The sequence below is a fragment of the Stegostoma tigrinum genome, chromosome 14 (assembly GCF_030684315.1).
Source record: "Stegostoma tigrinum isolate sSteTig4 chromosome 14, sSteTig4.hap1, whole genome shotgun sequence".
NCBI classification, from domain to species: domain Eukaryota; kingdom Metazoa; phylum Chordata; class Chondrichthyes; order Orectolobiformes; family Stegostomatidae; genus Stegostoma; species Stegostoma tigrinum.
In genome coordinates, this window is record NC_081367.1 from 19,942,045 (window position 1) to 19,967,700 (window position 25,656).

General features: G+C 41.9%; 1 protein-coding gene across 1 annotated transcript in view; it reads right to left on the minus strand.

Moving 5' to 3' along the window:
* The window catches only part of vamp2 (vesicle-associated membrane protein 2), a 118,450-nt gene extending 93,235 nt beyond the window's left edge, over nucleotides 1-25,215 (minus strand). The window contains exon 1 of the mRNA XM_048542275.2: nucleotides 25,077-25,215. Within this exon, the coding sequence (XP_048398232.1) occupies nucleotides 25,077-25,078 (2 nt within the window). The 5' untranslated portion in view covers nucleotides 25,079-25,215. The remainder of the gene's footprint in view (nucleotides 1-25,076) is intronic.
* Between the last annotated feature and the right edge of the window lie 441 nt (nucleotides 25,216-25,656).

A 25,656-nucleotide genomic window follows, 5' to 3' on the forward strand; every position in this document is an offset into this window, starting at 1 on the left:
AGGGGAAGGTGCCGGGTGTGGTGGGGTTGGAGGGCAGTGTGGAGCGAACAAGGGAGTCACAGAGGGAGTGGTCTCTCCGGAAAGCAGACAGGGGTGGGGATGGAAAAATGTCTTGGTGGTGGGGTCGGATTGTAGATGGCAGAAGTGTCGGAGGATGATGCGTTGTATCTGGAGGTTGGTGTGTGAGAACAAGGAGGATCCTCTTTGGGAGGTTGTGGCGGGCGGGGTGTGGGGGAGGGGGGGGGGGGGAGGAGAAGAAGGAGGGGGGGGAGGAGAAGGAGGGGGGGGGAGGAGAAGAAGGAGGGGGGGGGAGGAGAAGGAGGGGGGGGGGAGGAGAAGGAGGGGGGGGGAGGAGAAGGAGGGGGGGGGGGAGAAGGAGAAGGAGGGGGGGGGAGGAGAAGGAGGGGGGGGGGAGGAGAAGGAGGGGGGGGGGAGGAGAAGGAGGGGGGGGGAGGAGAAGGAGGGGGGGGGGAGGAGAAGGAGGGGGGGGGAGGAGAAGGAGGGGGGGGGAGGAGAAGGAGGGGGGGGGGAGGAGAAGGAGGGGGGGGGGAGGAGAAGGAGGGGGGGGGGAGGAGAAGGAGGGGGGGGAGGAGAAGGAGGGGGGGGAGGAGAAGGAGGGGGGGAGGAGAAGGAGGGGGGGGAGGAGAAGGAGGGGGGGGGAGGAGAAGGAGGGGGGGGGAGGAGAAGGAGGGGGGGGGAGGAGAAGGAGGGGGGGGGAGGAGAAGGAGGGGGGGGGAGGAGAAGGAGGGGGGGGGAGGAGAAGGAGGGGGGGGGAGGAGAAGGAGGGGGGGGGAGGAGAAGGAGGGGGGGGGAGGAGAAGGAGGGGGGGGGAGGAGAAGGAGGGGGGGAGGAGAAGGAGGGGGGGGAGGAGAAGGAGGGGGGGGAGGAGAAGGAGGGGGGGGAGGAAAAGGAGGGGGGGGGAGGAGAAGGAGGGGGGGGGAGGAGAAGGAGGGGGGGGGAGGAGAAGGAGGGGGGGGGAGGAGAAGGAGGGGGGGGGAGGAGAAGGAGGGGGGGGGAGGAGAAGGAGGGGGGGGGAGGAGAAGGAGGGGGGGGGAGGAGAAGGAGGGGGGGGGAGGAGAAGGAGGGGGGGGAGGAGAAGGAGGGGGGGGAGGAGAAGGAGGGGGGGGGAGGAGAAGGAGGGGGGGGGAGGAGAAGGAGGGGGGGGAGGAGAAGGAGGGGGGGGGAGAAGGAGGGGGGGGAGGAGAAGGAGGGGGGGGGAGGAGAAGGAGGGGGGGGGAGGAGAAGGAGGGGGGGGGAGGAGAAGGAGGGGGGGGGAGGAGAAGGAGGGGGGGGAGGAGAAGGAGGGGGGGGAGGAGAGGGGGGGGGGAGAAGGAGGGGGGGGGGAGGAGGGGGGGGGGGAGGAGGAGGGGGGGGGGAGAGAGGGGGGGGGAGGAGAGGAGGGGGGGGGAGGAGAGGAGGGGGGGGGAGAAGGAGGGGGGGGGTGGAAGGAGGGGGGGGAGGAGAAGGAGGGGGGGGAGGAGAAGGAGGGGGGGGGAGAGAAGGAGGGGGGGGAGGAGAAGGAGGGGGGGAGGAGAGAGGGGGGGGGGAGGAGAGGAGGGGGGGGGGAGAAGGAGGGGGGGGGAGGAGAAGGAGGGGGGGGAGGAGAAGGTGGGGGGGGGAGGAGAGGAGGGGGGGGGAGGAGAAGGAGGGGGGGGGAGGAGAAGGTGGGGGGGGGAGGAGAAGGTGGGGGGGGGAGGAGAAGGAGGGGGGGGGAGGAGAAGGAGGGGGGGGAGGAGAAGGAGGGGGGGGAGGAGGGTGGTGGGGGGGGGAGGTGTTGGGGGGGGGGGAGAGGGGGGGGGAGGAGAAGGAGGGGGGGGGAGGGAAGGAGGGGGGGGGAGGTGAAGGAGGGGGGGTGGAGGGGGGGGTGGGAGGGGGGGGGGGGAGGAGGGGGGGGGGGAGGAGAAGGAGGGGGGGGAGGAGAAGGAGGGGGGGGAGGAGAAGGAGGGGGGGGAGGAGAAGGAGGGGGGGGGAGGAGAAGGAGGGGGGGGGGAGAGGAGGGGGGGGGAGGAGAAGGAGGGGGGGGGAGGAGAAGGAGGGGGGGGGGGAGATGGAGGGGGGGGGGGAGAAGGAGGGGGGGGGTGGAGAAGGAGGGGGGGGGTGGAGAAGGAGGGGGGGGGTGGAGAAGGAGGGGGGGGGTGGAGAAGGAGGGGGGGGGAGGAGAAGGAGGGGGGAGGAGAGGGGGGAGGGGGGGGGGAGGGGAGGGGAGGGGAGAGAGGGGGGAGGGAGGGGGGAAGAGGGGAGTGGGGAGTAGTAGTTGCGGTCCTTGAAGAACTTGGACATCTGGGATGTGCCGGAGTGGAATGCCGCATCCTGGGGGCGGAGGCGGAGGAATTGGGAATAGGGATGGAAGAGAGCTTCCTCTACATTGGGGAAACCAAGCAGAGGCTTGGGGACCACTTTGCTGAACACCTCTGCTGGGTTCGCAATAAACAACTGCACCTCCTAGTCACAAGCCATTTTAACTCCCCCTCCCACTCTTCAGATGACATGTCCATCATGGGCCTCCTGCAGTGCCACAATGATGCCACCCGAAGGCTGCAGGAACAGCAACTCCTATTCCGCTTGGGAACCCTGCAGCCCAATGGTATCAATGTGGACTTCACCAGCTTCAAAATCTCCCCTTCTCCCACCGCATCCCAAAACCAGCCCAGCCTGTCTGCCTCCCTAACCTGTTCTTCCTCTCATCCATCCCTTCCTCTGACCTCAAGCTGCAGCTCCATTTCCTACCTACTAACCTCATCCCACCTCCTTGACCTGTCCATCTTCCCTGGACTGACCTATCCCCTCCCTACCTATGCTCTCCTCTCCATCTTTGGTCTGTCTCCCTCTATTCCAGAACCCTCTCCGATGAAGGGTCTAGGTCCGAAACGTCAGCTTTTGTGCTCCTAAGATGTTGCTTGGCCTGCTGTGTTCGTCCAGCTTCATACTTTATTATCTTGGATTCTCCAGCATCTGCAGTTCCCATTATCTCTGATACAATATTGGATGTAAGCTCTACAATCCTGCCACATCCAGTCATGAAAAGTTAAACAATTCACCAGAGACAGTTGCTCCACAAATATCTCCATCCTCAATGTCAGGGGAGCCCTGAATATCAGTGCAAGAGATAATCCTGAAACAGATGCTGAGTGGATGATCATGGTTAGCCTCCTCCAGGAGGTTCCAAGCATCAGATGCCAGCCTTCAGCCAATCGCTCTGCATGATTTCACATAAAACCTAGAGGCACAAGAACCTGTAGAGAATATGGGCCCTTCCAGTATTCCAGGAATTGTATTGCAGATTTACGTAGTGGCTGCAGCCCTGGTCAAGCTGTTCTGGTTCAGCTATAATACAGGCATATTCCAGGAAAATTACCAAGTTAGGTCCCGTACACAAAAAGCAGGACAAATCCAACTCTGAATTACTGTGCATCTGTCTACTCGACAAAGCACAAGTCAGGAGTATGATGGAAATGGCTGGATGAGTGCAGCTGTAACAGACAAGCAGCTCGACACAATCCAGGACAATGCAGCACACTTGATTGTTTGCAGATGTGGTACCATTCACTCTTTGTATCAGTGACAGTACTATTTACAAGATTAGTTGCAGAAATTCAAAGGCTCCTTAAACACCACCATCCAAAGCAAAAACTATGTAGAAGGACAAAGGGTATGAGAAATAAATATTGGCAGCTATACCCACAATCTTGAATGCATAAGAGACAATGACCGAGGAGATAGAGGGCAGTTTCTTATCATGACTCAACCTCTGACTTTGTATTTCAGATATTATTTGTCTCCTTGGTTACTACCTACAGGACGAGGCAAATAACTTGCAATGTTACCACTTCATTATCAGAACACATCTGACGAGTATGCTGTATCACTCATTTATTCAATAATATTTAACGATTTGTCAGTGTAGAGTCTCTCACTTTTTTTTAAAAAGTATTACCAAAAAGAATAAATGCATTGAAAACTATTTTAGCTATGTTTGAACTAGTAGAGATGTTTTAAAAAACAAACATAACTATCAGTTTTCAAAATACAGATGGGAAAGGTTGTGTAATACTGCTTGCTTTAGAGATTGTTCTTCTAATGACTGGATGACAGGTTCTTCATTGTTTCTGGAAGATTAAATGAATCTGCTTGACTTTCCTCCAAAATGTGGCCAATGTTTCCTAGTTTATTGTTAAAAACAATAATATAAATTAGATCTGAATCAAATATTGCACTGGTTTAGTGGTTCATCACTGCATCCATATATTTTCAATCTTAATGGGGCATATTTTTCATCTTATACTAATGAATTTAAAATAAAATTCAGTAAAACAACTTTTCGTACATGGCATTTAACGAAGTAAAGTATCTGAAAGAGCTTCACAGCAGTGTTATCCAATAAAAAGCTGTCACTTAGCCACAACATGAAGATATTAGACATGAAACCAAGAGGTAAGTCTCAGAAGTACTTTTAGGGGCATATTGTTAAGGAGAAGAGAGTTAGGTAGAGACGCAGTAAGGGTTCAGAGACAGAAGTTTAGAAGGTGGAATTCCAAAGCTTAAGGCCGAGGCAACTAAAAGCAAGGTCACGAATAACGGAAAGATAAAAATAAAGGGTGTGCAAAATGCCAAAATTGAACAAACTCAAGGAGTTTGAAGCATTGAAACATAAAGACCTAGAAAATAGTGGCAAGAGTCAGCCTTCAGCCCTTTGAGCTTGCTCCACTATTCAATATGATCATGGCTGATCCAAATTCTGTCCCCTGTTCCTGCTTTCTCTCCATACCCTTTGGTCTCTTTAGCTTTAAAGAACTGTATTTAACTCCTTCTTGAAAACATTCAGTGTTTTGGCATCAACTACTTTGTGGCAGAGAAATCCACAGGTTCATCATTCTTCACGTGAAGGAATTTCTCCACATCTTACACCAAAATGCTTACCCAAATCCTTAGACTTATCTCTGGTCTGGATTCTACAATTATTAGGAACATCCTTTTTTGTCTAGTGCTACTACAAATTTCAATAGGATGCTCCTCATTCTTCCTAACTCCAGTGAATATACTCCTCATTGGTTTAATCTCCCTTCATACATCAGTCCTGCCATCCCAGGAATCACTAGTAAAATCTTTATGCACTTCCTCCAGAGCCAAAATGTCCTTCCTCAGATGAGGAAGATAAAAATAGCTCAAGAAGCATGGAGAGAAAGTGAAACAACTCCACAGAGGCTTGCATCCTGTCACCAAGTCACAATTTATTTACAAATGAACAATCCTTGGACTTTAATACTGCCTGTGCAGGGTCAGTTATCAGAAAGTGTCATTATTGCTGACACTCCAGTTTACAGTCAGCCAGGGCTTCCTGATTGGGGCTGTTATTCTGATCAGGGAATTCATTGTGATGTCCAGCTGGCTGACCTGGTTTACGATCACTACACTCCATCAATCATCTTACTGGATTTTGCATGAAAATTGAAGGTTCTATACTTGATCATACAGAAGTTATGACATGCAACTAAGTTGTTCCTGCATTGTAAAAACAAAATCATTAAACAGGGAAGCAATGTATCACATGTATGCGTCCTAATTCAGATATCAGATACTGCTTATCCCAACTTGTTTCAAATTAGACATTTAAAACCAAAATGAATATCAACTTTTATGATAAATGCTAATGGATCACAGAATGGTATGGAAAAAAGCAAAATGCAGCATTGTTCAATTTGCCTTCTCAAAGACAGATTGAAACAAGTTTGTTCGAATGTTAGTTTAAATAAGTTCTGCATTCACAAATGTTCCTTTCGTGTGCAATTTTACTTGAGTTGTGCATCTATTTAAAACATCTGTTTCAGAATTTAAAACAGCAAGTAATATTGCACTATTATGACACTTATGTATTGTCATGCCTTGGATATTATATACTTCTATTTAGCCAAAAGTGGAATAATTTGATGCTGGGAACTAGTACTGAAAAGCAACCAAAATTAAGATGCTTGAATTCCAATGGTGCGATAACTCACATCATAACACTTCAATCATTTATATATCTTCTACAACTTGAGTTAGACAGGTTTTCATCTAGTAAGACCTGAATGAATACATGAAATCTAACTGATCATGGGAACAGATGATGGATACAAAGGTTAATTGTGTGAAAATTCGTTACATTAAAATGGGGAGCTAGTGATCTGAACTTTAATGAGGACTCTATTTCCATTAACTCCACTCCATAAAGTGTGGACTTGAACTCTGTTCCAACAGAGTTCTAACATATAGCATCAATAGCAGAGAATGGTTGAGTCAAATTGAACAGCTTTAGAGTACGATTATCCAGCTCAGTTTTTGGAATATGAACCTCGGTGACCTGTAGAAAAAAAAGGAGTTCACAATGTAGACTTGGTTACTTTCTTACCAAAAAGAAACAAGGTGTAATCTTAATGCTTTCATTGCTTGTTATCCGTCTCCTGTATGGTAAAGTTTTTTTTCCAATAATTGGAGTCCAATCATTTGAAAACAGGTAAAGATTTGGATAAACTGTATTCATGCAGGTTAAAAGTTTATCCAAAAAAAATTGATTTATTGATTTGAGAGATGTGGTCAGATTTTGACAATACAGAAAGTCTGAATATTACCATGGAAGAGTATGTAATGGAATTCAGTAGATTGCATAGAAGATTGCAGAAGTTTAATTTGAAGTTAGGTTTGTGCTGACATTTAAGTGACTGAATTGTGCCAAAGCACCAAATATGGACAGACCCAGAGCTTTGAGCATTAAAATTTGCAGATGAACATTATACAGCTATCATAAATGCTGGAAGTACTTAGAGTTCCTAGGATAGCATTTCTGTTCGGTAGCATGCATAGCACTAAAGGGGGAAACTTTGCAATAATAAAGAATGGAGGGCATGATGGTTACCAAATCTGTGATGTCTTGTTTCAGGTCACAAGTGACAATATGGCAGGAGAACTAGCTTGTAGAAATACTATTGACTGTTTGTCAAACAAACAGACAGAACTTGACTTTACAAAAGGAGGGAAATGAACTCTTAGAAACACTGGTCAATTGATATTCAGGTGTGATTTTAAAGTGCCCTTCATGTCATGAACTATCCAAATAGTGTCAAAATATTTGAAACAAAAAACAGGAAACAAAAGATTCGGAGGAAGACAGGAGGTACAGCTCAAAGAGGACATTGTGTTCACAGCAAGGATTTTCAGGCCAGTGATAAACATTGTTGACAGTGTCAATTGTGCAGTATTAAAGTGATGGTTACACATCTATAGCGTATGGAATAGACTGGCTATAATACTTACTCGACTCAGAGCAATAAGGATCAGGACAAAAATGAAGGAACGAGTGCCACTTATTTGAGATTGATGATACCTCCGCACTAAAATTTTTGAAAAGTTGCCATTCCTTGTAAAGTAGTCAGAATCATTTTATTAGCACTGATGTCGTGTCCAGTGAAATATTACTGTTATCAATATGACCATTGATGAAGCAAGCACAGATGAAATTAGATATACATAGTGGAGTACAAAAGGCATACAGAGAAAAGTGATGAGATTTGTAAGAAATATCATAGAACCCCATCACAGCCAAGACTAAACCTACCTTTACGGAGGAATTTTAATGTAGTAGCAGCTATGGATTTAGAGGAAAAAAGAAAAGAAAATTACTTCCACATTTTGGAAATAAGGCAACCAACCAGATTTAGTCTATAAACACATACAATAGGGGCAAGAAAATAACTGTAGATGAAAAATTGCTAGAGACTCGACTTGGATCATTACCAAAATTTTGCACTGATAATGGGAGAGGAATTTGCAGATCCTAAATTTAGTGATATGGCAAAAATGAACAAAATAGATGTGAATATAACAGAAGCCATTTTAGCATTGGTGTATGTGAAAGGAAACAGTAATAGATGAAGTGGTTCAGAATTGTGGCATGTCAGGCAACTTGTACATTTTTCATCTGTTAGCACAGGCAGTACATGCTAAGAATTTATTGCAGATGGTTTGAGTATATAGGCTACAATTAGTTTTGGTTGGAAAAACTTCCATCAAAAATAAGTAAAAAAATCAGACCTCAGCTTGAAGAGGGCTTACAATTATTTATACTTTCAGGAACACTCAAACCTACTGTCTGCAGGCAGAATGGCTTTGATAAAAGCAGGAATCCAAGAATTAGATGAGGCTTAACATGAGGCAAGGCCATCAGAAGTCATCTTCGATCTCAGATATGGCTTATAAGAAAGAAGGGCGCAAAAGAATAGAAAAGCCTGGGAAGGTTATTGGCAAAAACAGAAAAGGTGTTTGTACAACATGGGAAGCAGACTGTTTGGGTACACATTAAGGTTGCTTTGTACAGATTACAATCTTGATCATTCTTAGTGGCCATGAACAAAGTAGAAGGAAATTAATAACGAGTGCTAAACAAGAAACAGAGCATGAGAGAGCGGGCAACCAGCCTTAACCTTTAGATGAATAGAAGGGTCCATGACTTATAAACATCTCACTTACAAATGCTTGTCCCTGTGAAAGTGATTGCATTCGTGGATGTAATTTTAAAGACTGGACATATGAACATTTCCTGTATTTATGAATAACTTCTTTACATTGTCCTACATTTTGTGCCAGTTGGAACACAAATTTTGAACAGATTTCAGAACATTTGCAACCTAGGGACTGCCTGTATGTACCGAAAAAGGTGCCTCCTGATGGAATTGAGGTAAAAATAGCAGACTGAGATTTTGCAGAAAAACTGGAATAGAGCACATTTGCTAATAGTAGGAGTCAATTTTTTTTAAAGTTGCATGGGCTTTGTTAGCAACTATAAATATCATACTGTATTTTTGATTCTGGAATGAACTTTGAAAGTAATTTTATTGCAGAGGATGGAGGAAAGAATCACCACACTTTTAAAAAACACAAGCTTTTGAAACTACATGTGACATTTACACTGCTGTGTGTTCATGCAATGGAAGGGGAAGACTTTTCCCCTTTCTCTCCCACTCCCAGGATTTGTGCAAGATAAGATTTGGTTGGCGGCAGGTTACTGATCAGTTTGTGGAGTTTTGATTGTTTGGCTCATTAGGAGCCAAATTGGGGAAGTGATCAATGCTGGCTGACTACTGAGGAGGCAGATGCTTGCCCCGCTGTCTGTCTGTCTCTCTTTGCTTTTAACTAATAAAGCAACAAAGTCTAACCTGTGAGCCAGTGGCTCTGTGCCTCCTGTGGAGATTTGAGGGAAGTGAAGGAATCGTTCTTGCAGACTGGTGCCAAATACAAGTTTTATTTGTATGTTTCCGCACGTGCGCACAGGGAGGGCTAGAAGTGTTTAGAAGGAGGTTAAAATTTAAACAAGTAGTTATATGCCAACCACTCGTGGTCGGTTTACTGTAATAAATAATAGTTCCATTAAACAAGAGAAACCTGATCTGTTTTCTGTTGACTTGAGTTAATCAGACAGGTAAATTAGGGATTTTGTGTACTTCTATAAAATAGTTACCTTTGTGATGATGCCAGATACAGCAGGGGTGGATTCCCAGCACTCTACCCCAGTGAGGTTACAATACCACAAGTGGTTGGGAATGTTGATCAAAAATCAATATTAAAATTGCATTTCTGCTGGAAGATGGCTCAAGGGAAATATCCTTTCATATTCCAATAAGAGGCACCAAACGTTGTGGACTACTTTGAACATTAAATAAATATAGATATGGTCTAAATTTGGTACTTCTAAATGCTGTTGGTTTTAATTAAAATCAGGTTGTCTAGGAGTTCAAAGCAGACCTGCTACATTTTACTAGTAGCACGAGAGGCAGTTTAAACAGGTGTCTTTACGCTGCACAAATGGGATTTATTGTCTGGGGTAGGAGCAGTGAATTTGAAAATATCTTAAGTGGGCTTAAGGCAGAATTAAAAAAGGGAGGTCAGACTTTGCATTAGCAATCTCATTGGAAATTTTTTCTTCATTGCCATTAGTCCACATACGACCTCAAGAACATGTAGCATTTTGGAAATTGAAGCGGATAGACTGTAAAGTTCAACTGGAAGGCTGAATTAACTGGGCACCCAAACGTGGCCAGATGCCCAAATTTTTAAATACTATACTTGAGCACAATTTTGAGAAGTCCCAAGGTGAAGATAATATTTGGGTGGATGCAACATAGAAAAACAAAAAGCTGCTCTGTTGTTTTGACATTTTTGTTGGGAACTATTGCTAAGTCTTGAAATTTCTATTGTTGCTGGAGTAGGGCTTTTCTCATTGGAGCAAAGAAGGACAAGAAGTGACTTAGAGGTGGACAAGCTGAGGAGACGCATTGATAGAGTCGTTAGCCAGAGACATTTTCCTAGGGTGGAAATACTATCACAAGGGGGCATAATTTTAAAAGGTGATTAGAGTAAGGTATAGGGGAGATGTCAGAGGTAGATTCTTTGCACAGTGGTGGGTGCGTGGAATGCACTGCCAGTGGTGATAGTAGAGAGATACATTAGTGATGTTAATTGACTCAGATAGGCATATCGATGACAGTAAAATGAAGGGTTTGCAGGGTAATTTGATCTTAGTAGGATAATAGATCAGCACAATATCATGGGCCAAAGGCCTGTACTGTTCGATGTTCTCCAAGGAATATGAAACCGGTTTGTGAAGCTCCTTATGCAATGGATTTGCAAGTGCAGGAGGGTTTGTAACATTTGTTTTGTTTTTTGTAGTAAAAAGAATGTGGATGTTGCCTTTTGGTTTGTTAAGCTGAAAAGATCAGAAAGTTGTAAAAAGTCTGTTAGCAGCAGAAAAGCTCACTTTGGGGAAGTTGTAAATATGGTGGTGTTGTTTCTTTCAGTGACAGTACTCGAAGAAACACAAACTGGGATTGATAGCAATATCCCTGGAGTGCTACTTGGTAAGTCACTTTCAGTGAATGCATACTCAAAGTGTGTGATAGCAAATACACAAAAACCCTGAGGATTTATTTTGCAGTGACTCTGAAAAGGTCACAGAGGAAACAAAAATCAAGAACGCAAATGCATGTGGGATACAGGACAATTGACAAAGTGGATTCAAAATTGGCTTCCTTGTAGGAGAGACAGAGGGAGATGACAGAAGGCTGCTTTCGTGACTGGAAGTCAGTGTTGAGTGATGTACCACACAGAGATCTGTGCTGGATCCCATTATTTGCCATTTATGTAAATGATGGCTGTGTTGAAGGTTGGATTAGTAAGAGAGAGAGAGGGGTGCAAAAAAAAGTTGGTTAACAGTGTGGTTGTACACCTTGGCCTACAAAAAGGTATTACAAATGGGATGGCCAGACAAGTTGTAGAAGGAATTTACATACTAAAATGTGGTGAAATGATACATTTTAGAAGGGACAATTTGACAAGCAATTTTTCAGTGAATGACATGACATCGGAGTGTTTGTCCATAGATTACTGAAGGAGAAACATGTTAGGGTGGTGAAAAAGGCATATAAAGGCACTTCCCTTTATCAGTCAAGGCATTAGGTTACAAAAGCAGCCATGATGGAATTGTACAGAACTTTGAGACCACAGCTAGAGTACAGAGAGATGTTCTGGTTGCTACACTACAAGGGAGGATGTGACTGCACTGGATGGAACGCAGACAGGAGTCACCAGGACATGAGCTTATCAACATTGATAAAGAGCAGCTGGTCCCTTAGATGAAAGAATCAGTCACAAGGGGACATGGATTCAAAGTGAGGTGCAGGTGGTTCAGGGGAAAAAGATGAGGAAAGCCATTTTACTCAGGGGTGGTGACAGTCTGAAATGACGCTGAGGGGATGATAGAGGAGAGTTCCCAACATCCTTTAAAAAAGTATCTTAGTAAGCACTTAGCCACGTCATAACAGCCCTAGGCCTGCAGCCTTGAATGTCAAGTGGGATTAATTAAGTTGAATGATCTATTGTCAACTGTCTCTAACAAATAAACAGTGGAAAAACGTTTTGTCAATGCTTGGCAACATTGGTTTACATCAGATATTAAGATACAAGATTAAGATAACACTTAAAGGCAAGTTAAAAAACAAAAAAGTAATTTCTCCCTTCTTGTGCTCCACTCAACATTGCAGGTGGGGGAGTGGTGGGTGGTTGGTTTCTTACTCTCTCCCACTCAATAAAACATTAACCTCCCTCAAAAAGTTAGGCAGTGTTGCTCCTACTTAATGCTTCATTGTAGGTAGGCCAAGGATGGAGCATCATATTGTGCAAGTCTGTTATTTAGTTTGTTTCATGAGGCTAAGGCATTGAAGCTAGCAGAATTACTGTTGTTAATCGTATAGCTCCAGCATAAAAACTAAAACGTTTGACTCAAAAGTTATTTCACTTTATTGAAAAGATTCAGGAGTAAGCAAACAAACAATCTTGTAATCTATTTAAACCCAACCCCTACAGTATCTCAACATCACACTTATCAGATTAAACCTGTCAATTTGTTTTGCAAGCACTAGCATTGCTTCAAGACATTTGCAGTTTTCAGGCCAATGAAAAGACACCACATTAGCAAAAACAGTAAAAGACTTCAAATAAATATCAATAGCCAAACAAACATTCAATGTCCATCCAAAATGGGCCTTTGAGCCATATAAATGTGTCTGTTTGTTTTTGCTCACAAAATTGTGCATGTCAAAGCAGTTATCCTGTTATTTTTAAAAGACAATCATTTTCTAAAATGCAAATATTTATCCTGCTTGTCATAAAGCATTCAACTTTAGCAGCCACTTGTGTTCACTGTTGCAACAAATGAATCAATCAATCTGAAAACGTCTATTTTAGTGTCTTTTTTGAAGTCAATGTAAAACTGAATGACTCAAGTGATGCACCTACCCTGTGTTCAGGATTAGAAGCCTTCCAAGGATAATAAATAAGCATGCAGCTTGTGCTTGGAAGCAAGGAATGCTTTACTTCTGGAAACAGATTCTTTTCACTGAAATTCAGGCTTTTTGACTGTTCTATTCAGGAGTTGACACTCTCAACCTGCAATAGTTTAAGTTTTCTTTTAAATATTAATAAAAGGAAGAATTAAATTTCATCAGCATGCTTCTAAACTCAAGATAAACAAACAGTCAAGGTATGTCTGACTTTCATGTTGGGTAGCATATAATCAAGGAGACCTCTGCTATTTTGCATTTGACTACACACCCCATCCCCATATTATAAAAGTTCCACTGACACACAGTAACAGAACAAGTAATGTTTCTGCATAAAAATAGTTGCACCATTGAACAAAGTTAGCACAGACAGCCAATTTACTGATCGATCTTCCTCTATGATCCTTGCCTTGGCATATCACTCGGTAAGAATATGTACAAATCCTAGCCCATTGAGAGACAACTCAATAATACAGTAACCTGTGACCCAAGAACTCCATTAACATAATGGCATTATTTATAGTTGTGGAATGTTTCCTAAAGGACCAAAAAGCCTCCAGTAAAATTAAGTTCAAACGATCAACTTTATTCATAGGTAGTGTTTATTTCTGGATAATTTATGCAATGATTTGACAAATTCTGGCTTGTTAAAAAGGCACTGTGCACACTGGGGAGGATGAACTGATAGAACATAGAACAATACAGTGTTAACAGGCCCTTCGGCCCTCGATTTTGCGCTGGCCTGTGAACTAATCTAAGCCCGTTCCCCATACACTATCCCATCGTCCATATGCGTATCCAAGGACTGTTTAACTGGGTAAAGAACCTGCCTCTGACATCTGTCTTAAATCTATCACCCCTCAATTTGTAGCTATGCCCCCCTCCCCCTGTACAAGCTGACATCATCATCATCATCCTCGGAAAAAGACTCACTGTGCACCCTATCTAATCCTCTGATCATTTAGAGAATGTCTCTATTAAATTCCCTCTTAGCCCTCTTCTCTCCAATGAGAACAGACCCAAAATAGAGCTTTTGGTGAAATGGGGTCAAATATATTTTGGCAGAGAATATGCTTTCTACTGTTCATTTGATCTGCCACAGCCGTTTAAACACATTTGCCTGGCTTCAATTTTCCAAAATTGAAGTTTTATTTAAATATCTGTGTTAGATGTAAAAAGATTGAGTTCACATATTTGGCAGGATTCCTAATGGTAGTAATTTTACTTTTAAAATAAAATGGCAAAAAAGCCAGGAAGTATACTGATTTATATTCTAATTACATGTAGAAGATACTAGAGGACAAAATAATCCATTGGATCATACCCATGATTTAAAATTGCTAAAAATCTTAAACTTCTTAAAAACTGAAAGTTACCATGATGGAGAAACATTACATTCCACATAAGTATGTGTTTTCCAGAGACTGCTCAGCAATAATGAATTAAGTCCATCACTGAATAACAGTTGCAACTTTAAAAAGGTTTTCATAGTAAAACTAAGGCGGCAAGATCTTATTTGGTCAGTCACTTCAATTGGATTGCAGTCAGTGGGTTCTCCAATCAGCACATTATGCAGAGCAACATGGAACCCTTGACAATCTCTGGATTTCCATGTTTAACTGGTGTGCATGGTCTCCAAATGTTGTCAATTCCAGAGGGTAAGATGGTGCATGCTGCCTGTTTCCCCATGATTAGCATGGCAAAATGCAGGCCATTGTTAATGTCTGACCATTGAGTATGACATTGCAAAGAAGTATTGACTATTTCGAGGGGGGGGGCGGCGGGGGGGAAAAGAGGGAGGGATTTTACAGTTTTTAAAAACACAAGTTTATAGTTTAATCTTTTCTGCCTATCACTCATTATACACTAAATGTCTGGCAAGTCATTCCCACAAAGTCAATATGCCTGGCGTTGCAGTTCACCTAAAGACAACAGCCTATCACATGACAAGGCCTGACTAGCAAGTCACTTCATAAGCACTGGCTTATTGTGGTATTCAAATGAAATTTATTGTGAAAATACATACAAGAGAACTTATGGCAACTGTCAGAGTAAGATGCTTGGTGATTCTTTGTTTATCTGACATTCTGAAATTAAACATTTAAATCCAGTAGCTACAAGATTGAAATTCATAGCTCCCTAGGTCTGAATCTACTTGGTGGCATGCTGAAATGCTCAGCAGTGCTGCATCCCTGAAGCATTTGGGCAACAAACTGCCTCTGCACAAAAACACACTGGAACCTGTTGGGAGACCTTTGTCCTTGACCCTGGGTCTGCCAATCACTTAAAACCCCGCCTCCAATCACAGAAAAATAAATCGGTTCTAGGAATTAAACTGCATTGTTGACAGTAATACCCTGGGTGATCATCGATTATAAAGCTACAGGAAGTCAACATGAAACAATTTGATGGTTTGACAAACACCTTGGAACATTGTCACTCCTCCTGGGGGACTGCAGAGCTTGGTTGAAAACTGCTGATATAAACAGCTCAACCTGATCATTTTAAACTAACCATCATTTCTATTGAAGATATACTCTTATTGTTGCGGGTTATAATAACTAACAAGGCTGTGCCAAATGATGGAGACCAACAGGCTTTAATTGATGAAGAAGAATAAAAGGGACATGAAAAATAACCTTATCTGAGTGAAAACTAAACAGGTTCTGTGCATTTCAGTATCAGAGTGGCCTTTGGGTCTAATTTCAAAATATTTTCATTATTTATTCAATAAATTTTCAACAAGTAACACTCAGCGAATCATGATGGCACATGTTAAACACCAGATATTAAAAAGGTTGGTTAGATAGATTCCAGGCGTATAAGTTTTCAAGTCAGTGTTATTTTAAATGATAATCAAAACACAGCTCAAGTAAGACTATTCCTTGTTCCTCATGTACAGATATTTTTCTAAAAAGCAACTTCTTCAGAGAGATATCAGTACACTCCTCTGGAGCAGGCTGTACTTGAAGCCAGGCCTCCTGCGTAGGGAGGCCATAGCTATGTCACAAGTTCAGTTCCCCATGTACTTACACCCAGTGTTCCCCAATTACTCGTAATGAACATTAATCATCAGCTCTTCCTTGGTTCTATTTGGTTTCAGACATCTCTGCACGACCCTGTTCTATGATAACAGAGGAGAACAGAATAAGGATGGTGTCCTGATCGGAACCCTTCATGAAAGGGCACTGTAATTGTTTTCTAACATGAGTACAATTGTTTTCTCAAGTCAAACAGTTGACAATGGACAATTCAGCATGTCCCAAACATGGTTTCCCCTCCCCCTCATTGAAGGCACTGACCAACATCAGGTGCCGTTCCAATGGCACTGATATATTTCTCCTCCTTGTCTAAATTGGTTTTTCTTCAGGTACAAATGCAGATATGAGATAAAACTGGAAGAGTTATGTTTCAGACTTAATATTTCCCAGTGCAGACTCTTCAGCAGAAGTCATTGGCTACCCATCAGCTTTAGGCACCCATGATTCTTTTCTTGAGTGGTCAATTGTAGGATTCATTTACTCTTTTACTTAGCGCAGTAAACTCAGCACACAAAAGAAAAAGGTGTAACACTCTCCTGATCAGAGCTTCAAATCAGCAAAGGGTTTAACAAAAAGGAGCCATTTGAGTAATTTGTTATATGCATTAATTTTACACTGAAAGAAAAGAATGTTACAAGTCAATAATAACCCATCTTGGTTTAGGTGTGCAACTATGTCAATAAAACCCAGTGATCCTGATGGTAGGAAATCGGTGGGAGGAGTCAGAAAAGGACACTGGAAAATTATAGGAGTACAAAAAAAAGCAAGCAAGTGACTGGCTCACAGTATGCTGTAAACAGTGACATCTCCCATGGCTATTCCTGTATAATTTTGATATTTGTGTTTATATTATTTCATGTGCCTAAACTTCTATTCCTTGTATTTGACTTAAAATCCTGTTCCTCCAAAAAAATCTTTTGCTTGATTGTTCACTGATCTTTCCTTATCTCCAATATTAATTTTTTTGTCTGTTTACTCTTATCTAAGAAACAATCTCTTTTGACTATAAGTCTCCCCCTATGTTATTTCCTCTGGTCTGACATATTAGACTTCTGCTGTTTCTTGTCTCCCCCTTATTTGCACATCCATTTTTATTTCTGTTTGTGCCTGGTCCTGGGAAAAATCTCTCGAGGCACATCCCAGCAATGCGGTCATAAAATCCCATTTTATGGAAAGCTATTCATTTCCTGGTTTCCATCTAGACCTACCTGTCTTGCCTTTATTTTGTCTCAGAAGTTATACTTTAGAATGTTTACTGCACTGGTTCTGAATATTAGCTCTTCTCTCAGCATAGTCTACCGCCATCTGTCCAGCATTCCAAATTTAGTTCATGCATGTGTTGGATCTTGTGGAATGGGTAGACTGGAACAGGTGAGCTAGAAATCAAAGCATGAGGGTGTTGACAGTAGGTAGCTAGCAAAGTACAGGAGACTTGGGCAAACTTAGAGAGCAACTAAAAGGCCAAGAAGCAGTTGTGAAATGGATAGTTCAAAAAAGTCACATCAGCTGTTTTTATTGTGAAAGTGTAGAATTTAGTGAGAAAATATAAATATATTAAAAAGGTAACTTTATCAGACAACATGAACATATGAATAGATTTCATTATAGATTGATGTAGTTTACTACTGAGTTAGACAGTTGTACTCAAAATTCATGCATCCAATTTCTGCTCACTGAAGTCTAAAGTTCTTGAACGCATTATTGCCCTTAAACAGTCTACCATCTGTTATATTTTGTACGTTCTGAAACACTTATTACCCCAACAGTAGATCACAAACGTTATTAGCTCTTCAATTAAATACCACCAACACCTCCCCCACCTCACCTCCCCACCGGTGGCTTGGAACTGTGATCGTGCGGCAGCTTTGTTTTTTCAGGCAATGACAAACCTAGTGTGCTCACATAGAAAGTGTACTGCTTGTCTTAATAGTTTATACTCCTTTAGTTATCACTGGCGTTGTGGAGGTGGGAGCTAATGCACGATTTTCAGCCCCCAGCCTGGTGTAATGTCCTTAAATGCTTAGCAACCAGACCAGTAGTTATTGAAGGAAGAGTGAAGGTTGGCATCCAAACATTAAGCTAGAGCTTTGCTCACTCTCCTCCAATCACCTCAGACCTGGATTTACTGTAGAAATCTAGAAGGTATATGGAAATAAAAAGTGACATTTCAATCTATTCTGTTTGTGCTGACCGAGGTGTTACCCAGCCAACTTCTAATATCTAGGTAAATGGTCTGTTGCTCTGTAGTTCACAGCATTGAATGAATAGTGCTGAAGCTTTCTCGGCAATAAATTCCAGAACTCCCCATGCTCCATCCAAGCCACTCAATTCTACACACCTTGCAATTTTCTACACAGTTCTAAACAAAACAGCTCGAGCCTATCCAATTTCTCATAGCTAAAAATCATTCATCCTGACAACATCCTTAATCCTAATCCCTATCCTCCCTGGTGTGATCATGTTCACATAATGAACACTACGTGAACAGCAGCCTTTGTGGTGCTCTGTACACAGTTGGAGTGTTGTCTCCTTGCTCTTATACATCACTACTAAAGGATTCTGGTCCCCTTCTTATTCTCCTACCCAGCTACTTGCAGGAATCTGTGGATATGCACAGCAAAGTCACTTTTTCTAAACTTATGAGTTACCATGCTTTTTTGTGGATTCCCTTGTAGCCTTTTCTTGCTAGCCAAGAGTACTACCTCATATTCCACACCCCCCCCCCCCACGCAGATTAAATTCTATCTGCTGTTTTTACAAACCTGCCTAAGCAAGCCAACCTATTAATGGCTTGATGTAAGCTTTTCCTCACAATTATTCATATGCCAACTTGTGAATTTTGTAGGCCCTCAATCAGCATTCCATTCAACTAATCATTTTTCAGCTCCCATCCAGACCTGTCAAACAGTCTTTGTGCACTTACCAACAGCATACAAATGAGACCAGTTGACTTATTTGCAGTGGTGTTCAGCAAACAAACAATCTCTTCAGACAAAAAAGTTTCGTTTGCAGCTTTAGGTTATGAGTTTAGGCACAGACCAAATTCTAGATCACAATTTGGAGACTTTATTCTCGTGTCAAATTGAGAAATTCACTCCTACTTAATTTAAGTCAGTCAAGAAAGTAAAGAGGTATCACAAGAAAAACTTAGGTCTTGTAAATTTATATCTATTTATTGACAGCCTTCTGTTCACAGCACAAAGGTGAATGTTGGTGCAAACAATCTAAATGTTTTGTCTATTTATGGTCACATTCCTGAAACGTCAGCCATGTACACACTGTGGCTCCAAAAGGTGTTCAGAGACTAGGAATTGTATGCCAGTAACCCCTTTCCTAACTTTGCCAGACTCATTCCTGACATGTAGATGCTGGAAATAGGATTTGCTCACTCTACTTAGCTAAATAAGTAAAACTCCAGCAACACTCACCGTCAGAAATGGAGTAAACCATTCACTCCTCTCAGCCTCTTCCACCATCTAATGCAATCGAAGCTGATCTTCTGTCTTAGCTCAACTTCCTTGCTCCCTCCTTATATCCATTAATTCCCTGGGAGCAAGAATCTACCATACCGCCTTAATACACTCAATAACAGAATAACCACAATCTTACGGAATGAATAATTTTCAAATATTTGTCCAAAGACAATTCTCATCTCAGTCTCAAGTGATTGTGCGCTTTAGAATCCTCACAGGGAAAACAACCTCCCAGGGTCTACCCTTCAAAAATCTTGTCTATTCACCACTTTCTTCTAAACTAGAGAGAACACATTCCCAACTTACTTGGCTGCTCTATACAATATAACTCTCTCATCCTAATTAGGATTTATCATATTGGCTCTAGTGTTAAGTATAGCACCATTTAAATGGTGAGACCAACATTGCATGCACTACCCCAAGTGTGGTCCCAACAAAGTCCGGTCAAAATAGAGAAAGACTTCTTTCTTGTACACAAACCATCGTCTTGTAAGAGGCTAAAATATTATTGCCTTCCTCACTGCTTTCTGCACCTGCATGCTGTCTTTATGCTCCTTGATGTAGTACACTCCAGTTTCTCTGGATAGCTGATTAAAAGGTGTGAACTTTGTAAGGTATTCTATTTTTCTATTCTAAACCAAAAGTGATTAACCTTATACTTCACCATGTTCCCCTCCATTGAGCACCTTGTAACCCAAACACAAGCTGCATATCTCTTCACAGCTGTTTTTAAAAAAGGTCTCCGAGAGCCGACATCTCTTACCCCTCCCCCAAACTTTGTATTATCTGAAAATTAAATGAAGTGCTCAAGGAGCAAAACACTATCTCCAAGATAAAGCAACTAGCTGACGAATAATCCATCAACCATTTTGACTATTTGCTCGATGCACCACTGATACACTGCAATAGTTGCAAGATGGACTGCAGGAACTTGTCAAGCATCCTCTTACAGTACCTTTGAAACCCACAATCTTTATTGCTCAGAAGAAGAACAGCAGGTACATGGGATGAGTGCCATCAACAAATTGCCTTTCAAAACACTGATTATTTGTGGAACTAGTTCAGTGTTTCATCACTGTTACTGGGTATACAACTTGAATACCCTCCCTAGTGTTGTGGGCTACTTTGCCTCTTTCCATGGTCTAAAGATTCTATTAAAAAAGGCTACAGATGCCATTTCTACACTTTAGTTTACCGGGAAGAAATATTCCAGTGTTTTGTGTAAAAGCATCACGAATTGATGCATTCAAAAGAGTACTCTGCATGTTCTTTTAATTCATGATCTCCAGTTTGGAGATATTTTAGTAGGACGTTTGGAATAACAGAAAAAGCTCAAGGGCGACATTGTCAAGTTCTGCTTCAGCTTAGCATAGATAATTGAAACAGATAAATATTGAACTTCTGCACAAAAAAACATACATCATTTACTTCAGTGACTCGCACAGAATTAGATATTATTATCTTGATGTTAAGTCTCCAGACTCAAATATCCAAGGACATTACGGCTATTTTCTTGGAGAAAGGCCAGATGAAATTCAAGTTACAAGATTTTGTAGTAAACAAAACCAAGGCTAAGTTAAAACTTCTATTGTATTGTTATCAGCTTGCAAACTTGCCAATTGGGGCAGGAAATGTTGCTTCAGTGAAGACAGCAAGGAAAAGAAAATTAGAATTAATAAATTCTAAATTAATGATCAGTATTCAAATGCATTCTGAAATATGCATTACTAAAGAATAAGCCTTATCATTGGTACAAGTTTAGAAAATAGGTTAATAAGGTTAAACGGTAAATATACTGTCCAGTGTAGAAATGAAGCAGACTGAGTCTAGGCTGAGTTAGTGGATAACAGCTGATACAACAGTTAGATCGGAACAATAGATCAACCAAGGTCCATGCTCTTAATTACTTTTTAATAGTGGTTTAAAACCGCTTTTGATGTTGGGCTATGAGAGGATTAGATCCACATTAATGCCTCCATCGTCAAATTTGCTGTTGATGCTTCACTTTCCAGCTTTAGATTAAATACCAAAGAGCTGCTGGTGCTTGTAGAATTGCATCCTAGCATGAGCAAAAGCCTTCTGTAGAGAACAATATTATTGGAAAACAACTATACAATTATAAACTGCAATAGAAAAAAGTGAGGGGAAAGAATTCAATCAAGATGAATAACATTGTAAAGTGCCTGACTAGCTTTGGTAAAAATGTGTTTACATAGAGCGAACTGAATAGCTTTTTATCATCCTTCATCTTAAGAAGGAATACTTACCTATTTAAAAGTAAATACTATCTGCATTGGAATTACTTCCAAAACAGAAATCACAGTATACTAAACATTCCATGGTATAAATAATTCTGAGTCTTAGGTTATTCAAAACAAAAAAGTAGTGTTTTTTCATGCCTTATTTTCAGAGATGTCATTAACTGGTTCCCAGTATATGCATGCCAAACTACAATATTACTAAGCAACATCAATAAAATATTTTTAAGATTTAGTAGTTTACTTTAGTAATAGCCTAGAAATAAAATTGTTGACCTACACTATTACACCAGTGACTCAGATGGGAAAATATCAAATATGTAGCACTGAGCTCAGTGATCATATGTTTCTTGATACTAAATAGTGGGAAGGCACAAATGGAAAGTGGATATACTTATTCTTTATGTTACAAAATGTAAGGATTTAAATTGAATGCTTGTGTGTCACCATGTGCACATTAATCATGTTCATATGCAACTGAAACAAAGGAGGGAGTGCACAGAAACAGAACAAGAGTCTTGTTTTAAGGATTGGGAATTAAAATGTTCTATTTTGGACAATAGGGACGACACTGTAGAACTTTTAAGCACTGATTTCCCCCCCCCCCACAGTAGTGACAGAAAGATTCAGAATGAAAATCATGATAGACAGTGTGCACTAATATAATTGTCAAAGAGACATTTGCAGCAATACGGTTTTCAATGTAAGGAATATATTCGAGAACATAACTAAAGAATGACATGGAATTTCTGCCAAGCAATTGTGTCTCACCTGTCTTGCCTTAAAATTTTAAGATTTAAATGTGGAAGTGTATCTACTGTCATCTGATCTTAGGCACTTGCTACATTGTTAAATAGCACAAACATTTAGTGCTTAATGAATTCTCAAAGCTTGATTGGTGCTGCTCTCTGGGATCAGGTTTGCATCTCTAATATATGCAATCAAGTCTATCAATCCTTCTGTGACTTTGTGGGAAGAACAATTATTGGTTGTAGAGGTTAATGATTAACCAGCCAGGATTCTCCTAGTCCTTTAACAATGGACACTCTGCAGATTATAGGTGTCCAAAATATTGTGACAGTGGTGCCTCATGGATGTTGACTCCACACTGGACCCCCACTCATGCTTTTGCTGCACACATTATTGGATGGTAGTCAAAAAAATCTGCCTTCAATGCAAGAGACTGAATTTAAAAATTCTGTTCCTTTCATAAAAAAATGTTAAAGACAACATGGTAAGCCATTCATGTCCAAATTGAACAATATTCACACAATTAGGTTAGCTGAGCTGGGCTATTATTAGAATGCTTTTTGGCCTCCCATGCCAATACTCATGATAAGTTGGTTAATACATGGTTTTATGAAGAACAGGAGAATCATATCATAGAAGGCACAATGCAGTCATTCAACAGCCAAGATGGAGTCATTTCAAGCAAGAGAGTAAATTGTTGTGAAGTCAGCCAGATTCCAACTGCAGATTGGAAAGTGTTAGTTTCACATTCCAGTCAAAAGAATGCTTCCTGATTATCTTAAAATAGCTTCCTTAGCAATGCTAACAAACTGATTTCTGGAGTGAGACTGATTCACACAAAAAAAATGAACAAGGCCAAAATGACTTATTTAAAAAAAATTGCATTATACTGGGTCTTAAAAAAATGTGACAAGTCAGGAGCTTTTCTCAAAATCTTGTGCTTGCTGTATTTTAGGCTCAAAAACACAATAAATCTACATCAGAGCTCAGTTAGTAACCATATGGAGTGTTATTTTACAACAAGCATCAGTTACAATAATTAGTGCCAAAATGATTGCACCAGAAAGGGGAAAAAAGGCCAGTGTACAACCCTGAAAGATGCCCAGCAATCCTTTTTGGAACTTGGGCATGCCAAGCGTGACCTGAATCTCTTTCAAAATGATCCCTCCCATGATTGCCACCATTCCCTGTCCATGCCCATGTATGAAATATGGGCATTTGCCAGTGGTATCCAAGGTCACTGATGTCCTCGGGATAATTCTGGTGGGTGGGGCTTGTTGGTGGAGAAAGAACTTTTGGTTCAGACAACATTCGATTAACTCATTTACATATTGCTGGCTATAAAGTGTATCATGATATTCTGAAAGAAGTCAGCCCTAAATGCAAATTTCAATTAAGATATGCTGAATTTTTATTCTAAGGTAAACGAGTGCATTTTTTCCAATTTCAAACGCTCACAATTGATTTCCCTTTTAAATATTCGTGGCGTTCAGGCAAATTAACAAAGACGTTAACATTTCATCAAAAATGGCTGTTCAATAGATACTCAAGAGAAAAGGGAAACCCGAGTCAATTTTACGACCAAAACAAGTCACTCTTGGGTATAATATTTGTCTGCTGTGCAAATACTCATTGGAGGAGACACCTCACTTATGCAAACTAAAATCCTGGAAACCCGGTGCTACCTGGCACGCTGAACATCTCTAGCCTCGTCTGCTTTTATTTCAATGTCCAGCACCCACGGTATTGTGTTATTTATGCCTTGAAAAGAGCATCGATTTAAAAACGTGCTGACAGTTGAATCAAATGCTTTAATCACCCACGTATCAGTTAAAGCTGATTTAAACGATTAAAATTTTATAAATAGCGCCGTTTTGGAAATAGTGCCCTGCTCCAAGTATCTGTTACCCAATTTCCACATTCAGTTTGTGATGAAAGAGCATTCACAGGCACCAGGTTATTTATTTTCCGATGTAAAAGCCCATTTCCCTAGGGGCTGTGTGTTACGGCTAAAACGTTACAACGTAAGCCTCGCCTGGATTACCTTTCGGCCAGTCAGTGGCCAGTGCCTGTCGAAAGCGAAGGTGTTAAGTTTGTCCACTGACTGCGAGCAGAGTACAACGCCCTGCCGTATTTTAAGACAGCGCCAGTGACAGCAGATATGAAGCATGAATCCTACGAGCGTCTTGTGCTGGGGTGGTGGGGGGGCAAACAGCGCATTGAAAAGTCAATGAAAAAAAAAAGCAACGGTACACCACGGCTGCCTGTGCCTGATCTTGCAAGCATTTCGAGTTGGAAACGTTCCCCCTCCCCCAAAATTATTATTTGCCATCTTTCCAACTTGCAGCGCCGGGGTTGTTAGTAATTGGTGGGTGGCGCGGAATGTCTCAGCAGCATCATAACTGTGCACAACATACTCCCATTCATGCCTAGAGTCAGTGTCTGTACCAGACACTGAGTAATTGAGTCCAATTGGGCACGGACCCCCATTAATTTGCAGCGCAGCCTTTCAGCACTAATGTAAGGGGACAGCAGCCTGTTCACCTGGAAACTACAGGGATCTACTGTAAATAACAACAGTGTATCAAACGCTGGAGGGAGGTCTCTGGTTAGCTGGACTTGCGCTCCAATGCTTGCCGGGTTCTGTCGCGCCCTCTCTGCCCCTTTTGTTTCCCCGCGGGTGGTACTTACATTTTTTAAAAAAAATTCCCTGCTTCTTTCGGACTCACGCTCGAGTTTCTGGATATTCAACAGGGTTCTCGCGGCTGCTCCGTCCCTCGGCTCGTAACAAAGATGGCTTTTCAGCAGCCTCCTGACGTCAATGATCCGGGTAGTTTGGTTCCTGGAGGCAGACCCAAAAATAAACCACTGAGGCAGAATCCAATAGTCACTCAAAGGCACCCAGAGACTGACAGACAAGATAAAGAGACTCGGAAAGTGGGGGTGGGGGTAGGATAGGAGATAAAGAAACCCCGGGGGGTGGGGGTCAAGCGAATAGAAAGTCAGATTTACTGGTGCCACAAATATGCATGATATGGTAAACAGTGCAGAAAAATAAAAGCATTACAGCCGAAATTAATAGACCGATTGAATCGGTAGAAGTGAGACAAATTCGTTTCAATTATACAGGTAAACCTGAAAAGGGCATGATCACAGCACTCGCAATATAATGGAAACGTAAAAACTGGTAAGTGCCCAGAAGGATTTAGCAGTCCAAAGAGGTGGCAGCGTCTAGATGCATAAATCACCAAATGTTATGGAGGGCGACAGA